This window comes from Pholis gunnellus (genome assembly GCF_910591455.1).
Source record: "Pholis gunnellus genome assembly, chromosome: 22".
NCBI classification, from domain to species: Eukaryota; Metazoa; Chordata; class Actinopteri; order Perciformes; family Pholidae; genus Pholis; species Pholis gunnellus.
In genome coordinates, this window is record NC_136549.1 from 4204342 (window position 1) to 4219288 (window position 14947).

The 14947-nt window shown below is 40.7% G+C and overlaps 2 protein-coding genes across 2 annotated transcripts; both read left to right on the forward strand.

The window, feature by feature from the left end:
• Positions 1–2345: 2345 nt before the first annotated feature.
• LOC306713718 (fish-egg lectin-like) lies at positions 2346–5109 on the forward strand. The gene is made up of 4 exons (XM_079183527.1): positions 2346–2496; positions 2627–2860; positions 3086–3434; positions 4435–5109. The coding sequence occupies exons 1-4, from the start codon at positions 2442–2444 to the stop codon at positions 4574–4576; spliced, it is 780 nt and encodes a 259-aa protein (XP_079039653.1). The 5' UTR covers positions 2346–2441; the 3' UTR covers positions 4577–5109.
• A 4882-nt stretch (positions 5110–9991) lies between these two features.
• Positions 9992–12163, forward strand: LOC306713726 (fish-egg lectin-like). Its single transcript, XM_079183537.1, has 4 exons — positions 9992–10141; positions 10272–10505; positions 10738–11083; positions 11502–12163. The coding sequence occupies exons 1-4, from the start codon at positions 10087–10089 to the stop codon at positions 11641–11643; spliced, it is 777 nt and encodes a 258-aa protein (XP_079039663.1). The 5' UTR covers positions 9992–10086; the 3' UTR covers positions 11644–12163.
• Positions 12164–14947: the final 2784 nt, after the last annotated feature.

The window sequence follows — 14947 nt, forward strand, 5'->3', positions numbered from 1 at the left end:
CTCTGATTCCCCTCACCTGGTCCTCCACACCCATCTCACCTGCAGCCCATTCCCTCATTAGCCCTCTCTATATAGGTCCCCTCACTTGCACTTGTTCCCTGCCAGATTGTCTTGTGTGTTAGTGCCAAGTTCTCCAGCGTATCTTTATATTGTTCTTGTTCTGCCTGTTCCGACCTTGTCTGCCTGTTTTCGACCTTGGATTTTTGCCTGCCCCTTATTGGATTTGTTTGCCTGTTGGACTGACCTCCTGGTTTTGACCCTGCCTGAACACAAGTAAAAAACTAACTTGTATTTTTTGTCTCCGAGTTGTGCTTTTGGGTTCAAGTATCTGTAATCCTTACACAAACAGCAAGACTGGACAGTGGATTTAATAACCTTTGGACAGAGCCAGGCTAGCTGCTTCCAGTCTTTATGCTAAACTAAGTTAACCAGCTGCTGGCTGTAGACTTATTCATTTCTTGTGTTGTTAATCAAGTTGAGAACCAAATAGACCAAAGATAAATATATGCGTGAATTCAGATTTCTTTAGTAGAAAATAAATTGTCTCTCAATCATCTCACAAACCCCCATATTTTCATGCTGACCCTTTGGAGTGGAACATACTCCTATAGTAGGTTGGGAACATCTGGACTAAACTACCTAACCTTGTATCAAGTAGTCAAACTAGCTCCTGCTCAAAAGACTACATCTGAGGCAAATATATCAGTCAAAGGTTCTGCAGAACCTTTTGATACATTAAGTTCATTTTGTTTATTCACTTTGTACGATTTGGAACACACTCACCAGTTAATGTTCTAACCAGCACAAAAAACAAACGTATCCTCCCATCTTAACTATGCTTTCCATCTCAGAGATCACCACCCTTCCTTTTGTTTTTTTAATGTTGGCCAGTCCAACGTGGGAGGCTGTACCACCTAGCTGGCAAACCTGGTGCATATTTGAAATGAAAGGCAACAATAATAGAAGGAAATAGAAATGTCCTCCTAGCTTCCCCGAACAGCTTGCAGAACCAGCTTTGCCTGTCATTAGCCACATAGTTTGGACCCAAGGATCGAGAAGTATCTATTTGTTTATCTATCTATCTGTCTGTCTGTTGACAGATTCTGACCCTGTGATAGCTTGGCATCTGTCCAACATGTAGGCACGAAACTTCACAAGTGTGTAGTTGAGATCAAAACGACAGCAGAATTAGAATGGGGTATAACATCTTGGTCATGATCCAGGTAACTGGCTGCAATCTCGCAAATTTAAGCTTCAGGACTTGTTTCCTTGACAACAGTTTCAGATGAACTCAAAATCCTCGACGTTCTCATCTGGATTAATCTGTTATCCTCGTGCAAAGATCGGGGCCCAGGACCCAGGAGAGCATGGGTCACTACATATTTGGTTGTTTTGTTGTTGTTTCAAATGTGAAAAGCAATAACAACCCGGCAAACATTTTCTTAAATAGTCAAACTAGACGTTGAGTCACATCATGACTTTATTTGAACCCTTCACCAATATGAAATCATTTTCTTAGGGGAATCATAATTTCATGGAAAAAGTCTTTGACAATAGGTGAAACTGAATAAACAATGTTGATATAACTACAATATGAGGTAACGGTGTTGTTAACACGTGAATTGTGTTTTGAAAGTTATTATTCTAAACACAATGTGCTATCATGTATACGGCCAGTATAGGGCCTTAACTGTAGGTCTTATTCCAGCTTTTCCTCAAGTTCCATTCAGGAACTATTTTTTTCTTGTGCACCAACACTAATCCCTTTGGCCTCCAACGCATGCACACCAGTCAGGTAACGCTATCAGTCCCTCGTCAAAGCTCTACATGGAAGCCATGCGAGTTACAGGTGAGTTCCGAAAAGACTCAAATTTGAAATGCAAATATATTCATAGAGTTATTAGCTTTGACCACTTTCATGCTAAACTACCTAACCTTGTATCAAGTAGTTAAACTAGCTCCTGCTCAAAAGACTACATCTGAGTCAAATATATCAGTCAAAGGGGCCGTTGTTCTGCAGAACCTTTTGATACATTAAGTTCATTTTGTTTATTCACTTTGTACGATTTGGAACACACTCACCAGTTAATGTTCTAACCAACACAAAAAACAAACGTATCCTCCCATATTAATTATGCTTTCCATCTCAGAGATCACCACCCTTCCATTTGTTTTTTTAATGTTGGCCAGTCCAACGTGGGAGGCTGTACCATCTAGCTGGCAAACCTGGTGCATATTTGAAATGAAAGGCGACAATAATAGAAGGAAATAGAAATGTCCTCCTAGCTTCCCCGAACAGCTTGCAGAACCAGCTTTGCCTGTCATTAGCCACATAGTTTGGACCCAAGGATCGTATAAAAGCCAGAGAAACCAGATGGGAAGTAGGACGGCAGCTCCACACCGAGGTACACTGACTAGAGACTCACAAACACTGAGACAACATGAAAGGTGTCGTAGCCTTCTTGCTGGTGCTGTGTTACCTGGCCATCAGTGATGGTAAGTCAATGCCAGATTACATTTCATAACAAAATGAATCTTTGAAGCGGTTAAAGGTGAAATTAGATTTGTTTTTATTTTAACTGATATGTATTTTCCACTCACTACAATGATCATTTTGCCTCCACAGCCTGGAGCTGCACAGAGGCTCCGCGGCTGTATAATGTTCAACAGATTGACGCCGGGCATGGGAAAGTGGTTGCAAGAGACCAGAATTATGCGTATTTCCTGGCTGGATCGTCTTGGTACAGACTGAGCACACTCAGACTCAAGCATGTCTCAGTGGGACCTGCAGGAATCTGGGCAGTTGCCTCCAATAGCTTGGTCTACAAATACATAGCTGGCAACTTTCAATATTCCCGTGGTAAGTACTATTATTAGTAGTAGTATTATTAGCATTGTTATTATTACATCCAATACACAACAGGCTGGATGGGTTTATCTGGGCATCATCATTGCTTTTGTTTAGTTTACTGTATAATATAGCGCTCGTGCAGTACAGCACTCCTACTATGTAGAACGGTCCCCAAGTGACACTTTCCACATTTACAGTACTCACATCAAACTGACTAAATGTACTCGTCTTCAGGTCTGTCTATGCAGCAGGTGGACGCAGGAGGTGACGATCAGGTCGTGGGAGTTAATACCGGCTGGAGCGCCTACTGCCTGAGAAGTGCGTCAGCTTTGGCCTTCAGTCGACCGGCGAGCTCCCTGAGCTGGACTTCCCTGTCGAGGTCGATGAGGTACATCAGCTGCAGCCCACACAACGGATGCTGGGGAGTCGACAGGTCCTACCGGGTCTACTACGCAGCAGTGACCCCAACCACCTGCGGATGCTCTGGCTGGAGATTAGTGTCGGGCATCAGTCTGCTAATGATTGAAGCGGGGACTGACGGAAAGGTTTTTGGAGTGACCACAGCAGGCAAAGTCGTGGAAAGGTAAGCAAGTACTCACAGTCTGGCATTAACAATGGAGAGAATGATTTTGACTATGTTTGTAGATACAGCAGGGTTACAACCTAAAGCTATACACAACATTATGGTATATATAGCAAGAACAGTAACAGCAGTACACTTAAAAAATATAATTATCATTATTAATTTTGATACTCCAAAAAAATGTCTTTACATTTTGCGAATGTAGCGAGGCCTTGGGGGGGGGAACCAACAACGCCACCTGGGATATGTAAAGAAAAATACAACTACACGTCTCTGCCTTCACAGTAACCCTGCTGACAACGCCAGAGTATAACGAGGCCTTGGGGGGGGGGGGGGGGGGGGGGGGGGGGATTAAAGAGAACCAACAACGCCACCTGGGGACTTACACCCCAGGAAATATAAACTTAAGGACCCTAATATATGGTGAAAACCGTATTAAGGGCACACAGATTCATAACTGATATATGGACAGACACGTGTATCGTAGAAAATGAACATATTTATTATAGGAATGAATGAAAAACTATTAAAACATGCAGAACAAAGGAAAAACAGCCAAAACATGCAAAACAGAAGAAAAAAAAATGTAGGCAGCAAAACAAGCAAAATGGAGGCGCAGCAAAACAGCAGCAGGTGAACCACAGCAACAAGAGGGGACAAAAGGGGAGTGAGGCCAGGACCACAGGTGCCTTTTAAATGCTGGCACTAATTGGGGGAGGAGCCTATCCTGAGGGCTGCGATCACAACCCTCCACTTTCTGAGGAGCGTGCCCCACTACACATGCATGCGCACTAACATGATGTTAAAATGATTGTGGTGTAATTGCTGTCTGTAAGTTTGACATTATGAAAAGGCGTGATTGTAAAAGTATGGCTTCTAATTACAGCACTTAGTCAGTGTTTATTTATGAGCATAGACATGAAATCTGAGCCAAACGTGAATTGTCTCGTGTCTGCTGATGGAAACGAAATGAAGAATCTTTTTTTTTTTTTCTCAACAGATCTCTCATTTCCAGCCGTTACCCACAAGGCAGATCCTGGGTCAACATCCCAGTGTGCCTGCGAATGCGCCACCTGAGCTACGACCTCGGCAAACTTTGGGTTGTTAGCCAGTCTGGTTTTGCCATGCAATGCACACACTAGTGCTACGTGTAAGGCAGACTCCCCGTGTGCACCAATCTCCAATCTAGGGACAGGAATCTCCTTAAATTGAATTTCATCCCTATAACGTTCTATCCTTTCTTCAGATTACTCAGTATAGTACACACAAATGAATGAGCAGCATTTTATTTTTTTCTCAAGGCATCTCCGTGTTATTAGGCTACTACTTATTTTGGCAACAGTTAAAATTAAGGCTTCAAGAAATAATTGATTCTTAGAAGCAATGTGACCCTTTCTTCCATGATTCAGTATTAATGCACAAAACTCATTAATCAGACTGTAACATTGTGTTTTATGAAAAAAATAAAGATAACAATTACATTAGGGAAAATTCATTCTTTTGATTCAAACTTATTGGAATGTGAAATATAAATAGCAAATGAGAATAACAAACGAACAGTGTAAGAGTAACCTAATGCACCTTTTAAGAATGTCAGGCATGTATAACCTCCACTTGCAAGTTGCCATATTTTCTACTGTTTTCTTTTTAATAAATGATAAGTGAAGCAATTTCATCTGACTCTTTTCATTCTGCATACAAAATGTTGATGCTGGTGTGAATGTGTGATCAAACGACAAAGTAAAGTAATCCTAAACATGCAACTGTAAAGAACTGTTAGACTGCTGAAAACCTTGCATGTTTGAGTTTTTTTTATGTTTGATAGTTGAACCATTAGCTGTGTCTCAATTCAGGGGCTGCATCCTTCGGAGGACCCAGCCTTCGCGGTCTACGTGGGCCGCGTCCTTTGAGGACCGCGTAGGCTAGACCGTGCGGTCTACGAAATGAGACGGCCTAAGCCACACAGGACTTCCTGTTTGCATCAACAGCTGTTCCCGCCCCCGCCCCTCTTGCTGCTCCCTTCGCCTAAAATCCCTGCTTTTTTTCAACAGGATTATATATATATTTGTAGTATATATATATATACACATTTGTGTGTGTATATATATATATTTATAATATATATAAATACATTAAACTAAAACCTTTCCAGTATATATACTGGAAAGGATATATATATATATATATATATATATATATATATATAAATCCTAAGGCAGAGGAAATCAATCAAGACAGTTAACATTAACAGCAGCAAAACAAATGTCAGCAAACGTGTTTGTTAACTTGCAGTAACACAATTTACACAGCAGAATATACACAAATTCACAGAAATCATTTACATGGATGTCTTATTTCAATTTAAATTAATAAAAGAAAAAGGTGACGTCACAACTGTCTTCTCTGTGACAGCAACATTAACACATGAGGAGGATCTACTGGTTGTATTATTAGTGAAGGCTTTATAATGGATGAGAGCTAATGTAACTGTAACCTTAAGTACAAGATGGTCAAATGGAGATACAGTGGGTACGGAAAGTATTCAGACCCCTTTACATTTTTCACGCTTTGTTTCATTGCAGCCATTTGCTAAAATCAAAAAAGTTCATTTTATTTCTCATTAATGTACACTCAGCACCCAATCTTGACAGAAAAAAACAGAAATGTAGACATTTTTGCAAATGTATTAAAATAGAAAAACTGAAATATCACATGGTCATATGTGACACACATGTCTTCAGTTTTCAGTTTATCCTCTGCTGATATTAGCATTACAAGGCATTAACGACAAACATTGTTAAGGAGTGTGAATAGACGGCACTCCGCTGCATAAAAAGTCTCCTTCAAAATAAAAATAATTTTTTGAATTTATTTTTTCAGGCAAAGGCCCGCGACCCACTGAAAACGGGTCCACGACCCACCAGTTGAGAATCACTGCCCTACTCACAAAACGTCAGTAAATACAATGAGGCTTTAAAGGCAAACTAGTTGGCGTGATGGCATTTTGTAGTCTAATTTAGCCACTTGTTAGCAACTACCTTTTTTAAGACACTTAAAAGCTTCAAAATTCACAAGAGGGGTATTTCTTGACATATTTTATGTCGTAGAAAACAACGTTAAAATCTCTTAAGCTTGTGTTAACCACAGACCTAATTACAGGCATCTATTCAACAGTGAAAAACATACTTTACTTTTAAGCCAGATGCGAGGGTGAGCAGTGCTGTTTGTAAAGCACTAAATGTCCTCTACATGGATCATCACATGTTGAGAGCTGTGACAAAGTGGGTGAGAACGCACCATTTCTCCCCATATTACATTCATCTAGAACTCTAACCATGCTTGTCAATTGTTTGTTTATCATACTCACCATGTGTTCCAGAGGCAAAAGGGGGAGGCACCCAACCATTACCTCTATTTATACACTGGATGATGTCTTCTGTGAAGTTATTGGGTCAGACCAAGTATGGGGGGGGAGTAGAGTATGTATAGGTAGCTGTGTAGGTTAGTTGTAATCTGTTTTACATTGTTGTGAGGGTATAGCAAATTGTAAACGATATAAAGTTGTTGGCTACCTAAAGGGGTGCTGTAAGGTATAGCTTTTGTCTGTTAACCATTCGAGTCAGTAATCGGTGTCACCTGCACTCATGGTAGGAATTAGATCCTGCTGATATGAGGCTCTATATAAAAGGAGATGACTTTGACTGAACAGGGGGAGAAGAGAATATCAGTGTGTAGCTGTGTGCATGTTACTTTATGATGAGTTGAATTTATTCAATTATGCTAAGTTAACCTTTTGTTTGCTATATGTTTGGTTACACGTGTAGCAGGGCACTTTTTGTAAATAAAACACCTTTTGTTATCGGAACAAAGTCTCTCGTGTCTGCCTCCTACCACTTCAGAAGCCACTCCGGTCAGGCTTCGCCACAAGAGCACTGACCATTTTGCCAGGTATGCAGCTTTAGCCTCAGTCTTCTAGCATGTTAGCGTGTACGTAGCCATGCAGGACATATTCAATATCCCTTCAACGGGACTCCTGTTCTACTCTTTTTCAGCTCAAATCCCATGATTGTATGCGACAGTGCTGGTGAAATGTAACACGGAATTGTCTTTGTTCCACTGTGTATCATTGGAATCAAAGCCCATGCGGGAAATATTTCATGGTTGATCAAGAAACAATTGTGAGAGCGAGATAAATAAACAAGTGACGTGAGTCACTTAGTAAACATCTTGCCAGTGCTGTCCAACCAGTCTCATTGTTTTCACCTGTCTTTCACTGCATGGCCACACTATGAGCTCACTGTCTAAAGTTGTGACCCAGCACTGTGCCGAATCTTTACTATGATTTATTTAACTAGGGTTCGGTTGAGTGTTGTTGGTAGTACTTTCATAGTGGGTTAGAACAACAGAAAGCTAAGCTCAAGAAATGGCTAATGGACTGTACTTGTATAGTACTTTCTAGTCTTCCGACACAAAGCACTTTAACACTAAATGTGTCACGCGGCATGATGGAGGACTCAAACTCAGATCAGAAGTAGAGTGAACCAGGATTTTAATGAACAGTTAAACCCAACAGGAAACTTATAGGACACAACAGGGAATCCGCGGACAAGGGGAAAAGTCCAGCACAAACGAGACAGGGCAGGCAGCCGGGGGGGAACAGGAACGAGCCAAACAGGCAGGTAGGCATGAAAGATGATCCTGCAGTGAGTGACTGAGAGACAGGGGTTTATAAAGTAGGATGAACAGGTGAGGGGAGTTGTGCTGATGAGGACGGAGTGCTTGATTGGTGATCAGAGGCAGGTGAAGGGAGATAGGCTTATGCAGAGGGAGTGACTGACAGGTAGAGTGAGGAGGGTGTGGAGCTACACAAAGACACACAGAAGGCAGAAGGTAAAGCCTAATCGTGACAGATGTCCCAAAAACTAAATAAAATATAAAAGTCTCCCAAGGGAGGGCAGAGCCACTAAACTTTTGCACTGCAAGTCTGATCCATATGAGAGGACGAAGCACACGCACGTGCACAGACATACAAAATTCACCATTAAACTGTTTTAAAAGTGATCTGGATCTGCTGTGAATCTACTACCACATCTTGTTTTCCCAAGACACTATGGTGTGATGTATGTGTCAGTGTTTACATCTTGATGCTCCATGCTGTGGAGGGGCCAAAAGGGGTGGAGGAGGAGGAGGCGGTGAAGAACTCAGAATGCCTAGTCTCTCCTGTGTGCCAGTGGGAGCCCACATGATTAAACAGCCAACCCCAGTCCAACACATCCCTGCCAAGCTTAACAAGCCAATGAAACAAGAGGGAAGAGGGGAGATAGAAAAGTCTTATCTGAAACTCAATTGTTAATATCGTCTACTCAACGTAAACGTCTGCATTTGTCTGGTTTCCTTTCCGTTGTGCGTTATGATGCACATAGCTTTCTGCTGACAAGTGAAAGCACACAACATAATTCCCTCATTAAAATTGCATTATCACACAGTTTTGTGATATTAGCAATCAAGCATGGAAAATGGAGCCCCACATCAACGCAGTATTCAATACCCAAATGTCAAGTGAACTTGACGGGCAATGTTCCAAACGAATGTGACACTTCCTCTTCCTACAGCTCTGTGTATGTCTGCATGCGTTTGTCACCACACAAACGGAATAAGATGTTTTGCAGGAAATTTGTGTCGTGTGTACCTGAAGAGAATGTTTCCACAAGTGCAGTTTGAAATTCTGTAAAATACACTTATTCAGTTTCTTGCTGATAATTAGATGAGAAGACTGACACAACTCACAAGTGTGCAGGGTAAATCCTGTATGTAGATAGAGCTACGGTTAGCTCAGTTTAGCCCAAAGACTGGAAACAAGGGCAAACAGCAAGACTGGAGGGTGGATTTAATAACCTTTGGACAGAGCCAGGCTAGCTGCTTCCAGTCTTTATGCTAAACTAAGTTAACCAGCTGCTGGCTGTAGACTTATTCATTTCTTGTGTGTTTTTACTGTTTTTAATCAGGTTGAGGCCCAAATAGGCTAAAAATAAAATAAATAAATAGATAAATATATGTGTGAATAAAGATTTCTTTAGTAGAAAATAAATTGTCTCTCAATCATCTCACAAACCCCCATATTTTCATGCTGACCCTTTGGAGTGGAACATACTCCTATAGTAGGTTGGGAACATCTGGACTACCTAACCTTGTACAAGTAGTCAAACTAGCTCCTGCTCAAAAGACTAAATCTGAGTCAAATATATCAGTCAAAGGGGCCGTTCTGCAGATTTGGAACACACTCACCAGTTAATGTTCTAACCAGAACAAAAAACAAACGTATCCTCCCATCTTAACTATGCTTTCCATCTCAGAGATCACCACCCTTCTTTTTGTTTTTTTTAATGTTGGCCAGTGCAACGTGGGAAGCTGTACCACCTAGGCTGGCAAACCTGGTGCATATTTGAAATGAAAGGCCACAACAATAGAAGGAAATTAAAAATTTCCTCCTAGCTTCCCCGAACAGCTTGCAGAACCAGCTTTTCCTGTAATTAGCCACTTAGTTTGGATCCAAGGATCGAGAAGTATAAAAGCCAGAGAAACCAGATGGGAAGTAGGACAGCAGCTCCACACCGAGGTACACTGACTAGAGACTCACAAACACTGAGACAACATGAAAGGTGTCGTAGCCTTCTTACTGGTGCTGTGTTACCTGGCCATCAGTGATGGTAAGTCAATGTCAGATTACATTTCATAACAAAATGAATCTTTGAAGCGGTTAAAGGTGAAATTAGATTTGTTTTTATTTTAACTGATATGTATTTTCCACTCACTACAATGATCATTTTGCCTCCACAGCCTGGACCTGCACAGAGGCTCCACGGCTGAATAATGTTCAACAGATTGACGCCGGGCATGGGAAAGTGGTTGCAAGAGACCAGAATTATGCGTATTTCCTGGCTGGATCGTCTTGGTACAGACTGAGCAGACTCAGACTCAAGCATGTCTCAGTGGGACCTGCAGGAATCTGGGCAGTTGCCTCCAATAGCTTGGTCTACAAATACATAGCTGGCATCTTTCAACATTCCCGTGGTAAGTACTATTATTAGTAGTAGTATTATTAGCATTGTTATTATTACATCCAATACACAACAGGCTGGATGGGTTTATCTGGGCATCATCATTGCTTTTGTTTAGTTTACTGTATAATATAGCGCTCGTGCAGTACAGCACTTCTACTATGTAGAACGGTCCCCAAGTGACATTTTCCACATTTACAGTACTCACATCAAACTGTTTGCTGACTAAATGTACTCGTCTTCAGGTCAGTCTATGCTGCAGGTGGACGCAGGAGGTGATGATCAGGTCGTGGGAGTTAATACCGGCTTGAACGCCTACTGCCTGAGAAGTGCGTCAGCTTTGGCCTTCAGTCGACCGGGCTCCCTGAGCTGGACTTCCGTGTCGAGGTCGATGAGGTACATCAGCTGCAGCCCACACAACGGATGCTGGGGAGTCGACAGGTCCTACCGGGTCTACTGCGCAACAGTGAACCCAACCACCTGCAGAAGCTCTGGCTGGAGATATGTGTCGGGCATCAGTCTGCGAATGATTGAAATGGGGACTGACGGAAAGGTTTTTGGAGTGACCACAGCAGGCAAGGTCGTGGAAAGGTAAGCAAGTACTCACAGTCTGGCATTAACAATGGAGAGAATGATTTTGACTATGTTTGTAGATACAGCAGGGTTACAACCTAAAGCTATACACAACATTATGGTATATATAGCAAGAACAGTAACAGCAGTACACCTAAAAGAAATATAATTATCATTATTAATTTTGATACTCCAAAACAATGTCTTTACATCTGCATGCATGCGCACTAACATGATGTTAAAATGATTGTGGTGTAATTGCTGTATCTAAGCTTGACATTTTGATAAGGCGTGATTGTAAAAGTATGGCTTCTAATTACAGCACTTAGTCAGTGTTTATTTATGAGCATAGACACGAAATCTGAGCCAAAAGTGAATTGTCTCGTGTCTGCTGATGGAAACGAAATGAAGAATCTTTTTTTTTTTTTCTCAACAGATCTTACATTTCCAGCCGTTACCCATATGGCAGATCCTGGGTCAACATCCCAGTGTCCCTGCGAATGCGCCACGTGAGCTACGACCTCGGCAAACTTTGGGTTGTTAGCCAGTCTGGTTTTGCCATGCAATGCACACACTAGTGCTACGTGTAAGGCAGACTCCCCGTGTGCACCAATCTCCAATCTAGGGACAGGAATCTCCTTAAATTGAATTTCATCCCTATAACGTTCTATCCTTTCTTCAGATTACTCAGTACAGTACACACAAATGAATGAGCAGCATTTTATTTTTTTCTCAAGGCATCTCCGTGTTATTAGGCTACTACTTATTTTGGCAACAGTTAAAATTAAGGCTTCAAGAAATAATTGATTCTTAGAAGCAATGTGACCCTTTCTCACATGATTCAGTATTAATGCACAAAACTCATTAATCAGACTGTAACATTGTGTTTTATGAAAAAAATAAAGATAATATTAATTACATTAGGGAAAATTCATTCTTTTGATTCAAACTTATTGGAATGTGAAATATAAATAGCAAATGAGAATAACAAACAAACAAACAGTGTAAGAGTAACCTAATGCACCTTTTAGGAATGTCAGGCATGTATAACCTCCACTTGCAAGTTGCCATATTTTCTACTGTTTTCTTTTTAATAAATGATATGTGAAGCAATTTCATCTGACTCTTTTCATTCTGCATACAAAATGTTGATGCTGGTGTGAATGTGTGATCAAACGACAAAGTAAAGTAATCCTAAACATGCAACTGTAAAGAACTGTTAGACTGCTGAAAACCTTGCATGTTTGAGTTTTTTTTATGTTTGATAGTTGAACCGTTGTTTCTGAATGTGTCATTGGATATCAATATACCAGTCACTAAACCCCAAACAGCAACGGTCCAATCATAGCTTAGCAAACATATCTAACATGGTCGGCCTTTTAAGCATTGGATGTCTTCACATGTAGAAGTGCTGTGGCTCAAGTTAGAGTGATACTCTATATATTAATAGTTTCTAAATGTTTTAGACTTTCCAAAAGTGCTGTGTGAAGAACTGATTAAACCGGGTTTTGTTCTGCTTTAATGTAAACTGCAAACTTTTTGAAATATAGCAGAAAATAAGCTCTGTTGCAAATACAAGTTTTTGATACTTACACACTGTACAGCAAGATAATCTTCACAAATGAACACCACTTTTATGTTTTTTGAAGCGTGAATCAATCGTCAAAAGTAAAAAGCTAACTATAGGCTCAGGGATGTGCGGTCAGGGGAGGCAGTAAAGTAAAAAACAAATAATAATAAAATTAATTATTTATATTTCTCTACTGATCTGTGCTATAAATGTAATTTCTGTATGATTCCAATCATTTCAAGATTTCTATAATCAAAATCGTTGAATTTGCGCATGTCCCGTTCAAACAGAGAGGAGACACGAGAGGTGAGGCAGTGACGAGCTGTGCCTCACCTCAGATTGCACAATCCCTCACTAACTGGGTTGAGCGCGTGCCTTTCGCTTTCTCATTGTTTGTCACCACTGTAATATTTGTAGACACTTTTATTGTATGTCCTTTCTTTCTATAGAATAGGTAATGTATTTCACGTATGTGTAGAATCTATTTAGTCTTGCTGATCTGACATAAAACCGCAGTGAAAAAGCACAGAGGGGAGACAAACAGTACATCTGCCTCAATGAAGAGAGAGCCCACGGGTCGGGTTTATGCTTGTTCTGTATAGAAGCAAATCCAGGCCAATAGTTTTGATCATTTAAAAAAAAATGTGAACCTGAATGATCAAGTTGTGCTCTTGAACATTAAAAAATACAGCAAGGTATTAAAAATAAAAATAAGTGAATGAAAAGTTTTTTTGTGGTTGAATATCATTTTGATTGGTTCGCTTGTTCCCCTATATACAGGTCGGACAGCCGATTGGCACATCAGGACCGCTATGAGCCTCCACCAGAGTTTCCTCTGGCTTCGCCCTGCCCTGGCATAGTTCACCATCTTTCGGGTCCTATCGCACAAACTCACGCCCCACCTCCCCGAGGGTGCGGGCGACACGGACCGGTGGTGCGCCCAAAACTATTGGCTTGGATTTGGCTTCATAGTTCTGCCGCTGCTATTCTTCTACAGCCGTCCTCTCCTGGTGATTTATTGGCTTGTAATGGGCATAAGGCCTTTTCAATTTCTTTCTGGGTGAAGGGCAAATCAAGATTCTTTTGGTCTTCGTGGCCGACTTTCGGCAATTCAATAGTGGACAGAAATTCATCAATCTTAAATAGATCCTCTGGTGATTCTGATGTATATAGATTTGTATAATACTGTTTGAATGCGTCGTTAATTTCTGTTGGGTTGTGTGAGATTGCACCTGTTTCAGTTTGAATTGCATTAATTGTCCTTGAGCTTTCCTCTGTTCTCAATTGCCAGGACAGAATTTTGTGAGCTTTCTCTCCCAATTCATAATATTTTTGTTTAGTTCGTAAAATGGTTTTTTCAACTTTATAGGTATGTAATGTATTGTATTTCAGTTTTTTTGTTAACCAGCCGTTGGTAAAGTTCTTTAAACCCAGATTGTTGAAACTCCTTTTCCAATTGCAAAATATCTGCTTCTAGCTCATTTATCTCTGCCATATATTTCTTTTTGATACCCTTTGTATAGGATATTATTTGTCCTCGAAGCTTTTAGCGTGTCCCATAATATGAAACTATTGGGGGAGGAGGCGCAGTTTGTCTCACAACATTTTATTATCTGGTCCCTAATAAACTGGCAAAAGTCTGGTCTATGAAGGAGAGTAGGGTTCAGACGCCATCTATATTGGTTTGCTGGTTTTTCTGGTATTAAAATAGATAGGGTCAAAGGTGAATGATCAGACAGCATCCTAGATAAATGTTCAGATTCTAGCTTTCTATGAATTAGCTGTGTTGACAATAAGAATAGGTCGATCCTGGTGTGAGAGTTGTTTGGGCAGGAGTAAAAGGAATAGTCTCTAGTTTGAGGGTGCATCTGTCACCACACATCAGTCAGGTTTAGATCTTTCATAAATGATAAGGTAGTTTTAGCTGCTTTTGTTTTGGATGTCGTTGTGGCTGACTTATCTAATATAGGATCTAAGCAAAAATTAAAGTCGCCTCCTACAAGTATGTTTGTTGTCCCCCTGATACCTTCATAAGAATATCTTGAATAAAGGATTCATCATCATAGTTAGGTGCGTATAAATTTAAAGTGTCCAGGGTTCAGAGTAGATTTGGCAATTAACTAGGACATAGCGGCCTGATGGATCAATTATAGTTTCTCCAATTGTCAGTGGAATGTTTTTATTTATTAAAATAGCAACCCCCCCTGGCTTTCGAGTTAAATGATGATAAAACGTGTACTACCCATTCTCTTCTCAGCTTTTTATGCTCCTGTGTGGTAAGATGGCTCTCTTGTAAAAAAGCGATATCTGTT

Excerpts from the sequence above, each read along its gene's own strand:
- LOC306713718 (XM_079183527.1), top strand. The coding sequence starts at position 2,442 with ATGAAAGGTGTCGTAGCCTTCTTGCTGGTGCTGTGTTACCTGGCCATC. Across the intron at positions 2,497-2,626 it reads TTACCTGGCCATCAGTGATG|CCTGGAGCTGCACAGAGGCT; the intron begins GTAAGTCAATGC and ends TTGCCTCCACAG. Across the intron at positions 2,861-3,085 it reads CAACTTTCAATATTCCCGTG|GTCTGTCTATGCAGCAGGTG; the intron begins GTAAGTACTATT and ends ACTCGTCTTCAG.
- LOC306713726 (XM_079183537.1), top strand. The coding sequence starts at position 10,087 with ATGAAAGGTGTCGTAGCCTTCTTACTGGTGCTGTGTTACCTGGCCATC. Across the intron at positions 10,142-10,271 it reads TTACCTGGCCATCAGTGATG|CCTGGACCTGCACAGAGGCT; the intron begins GTAAGTCAATGT and ends TTGCCTCCACAG. Across the intron at positions 10,506-10,737 it reads CATCTTTCAACATTCCCGTG|GTCAGTCTATGCTGCAGGTG; the intron begins GTAAGTACTATT and ends ACTCGTCTTCAG.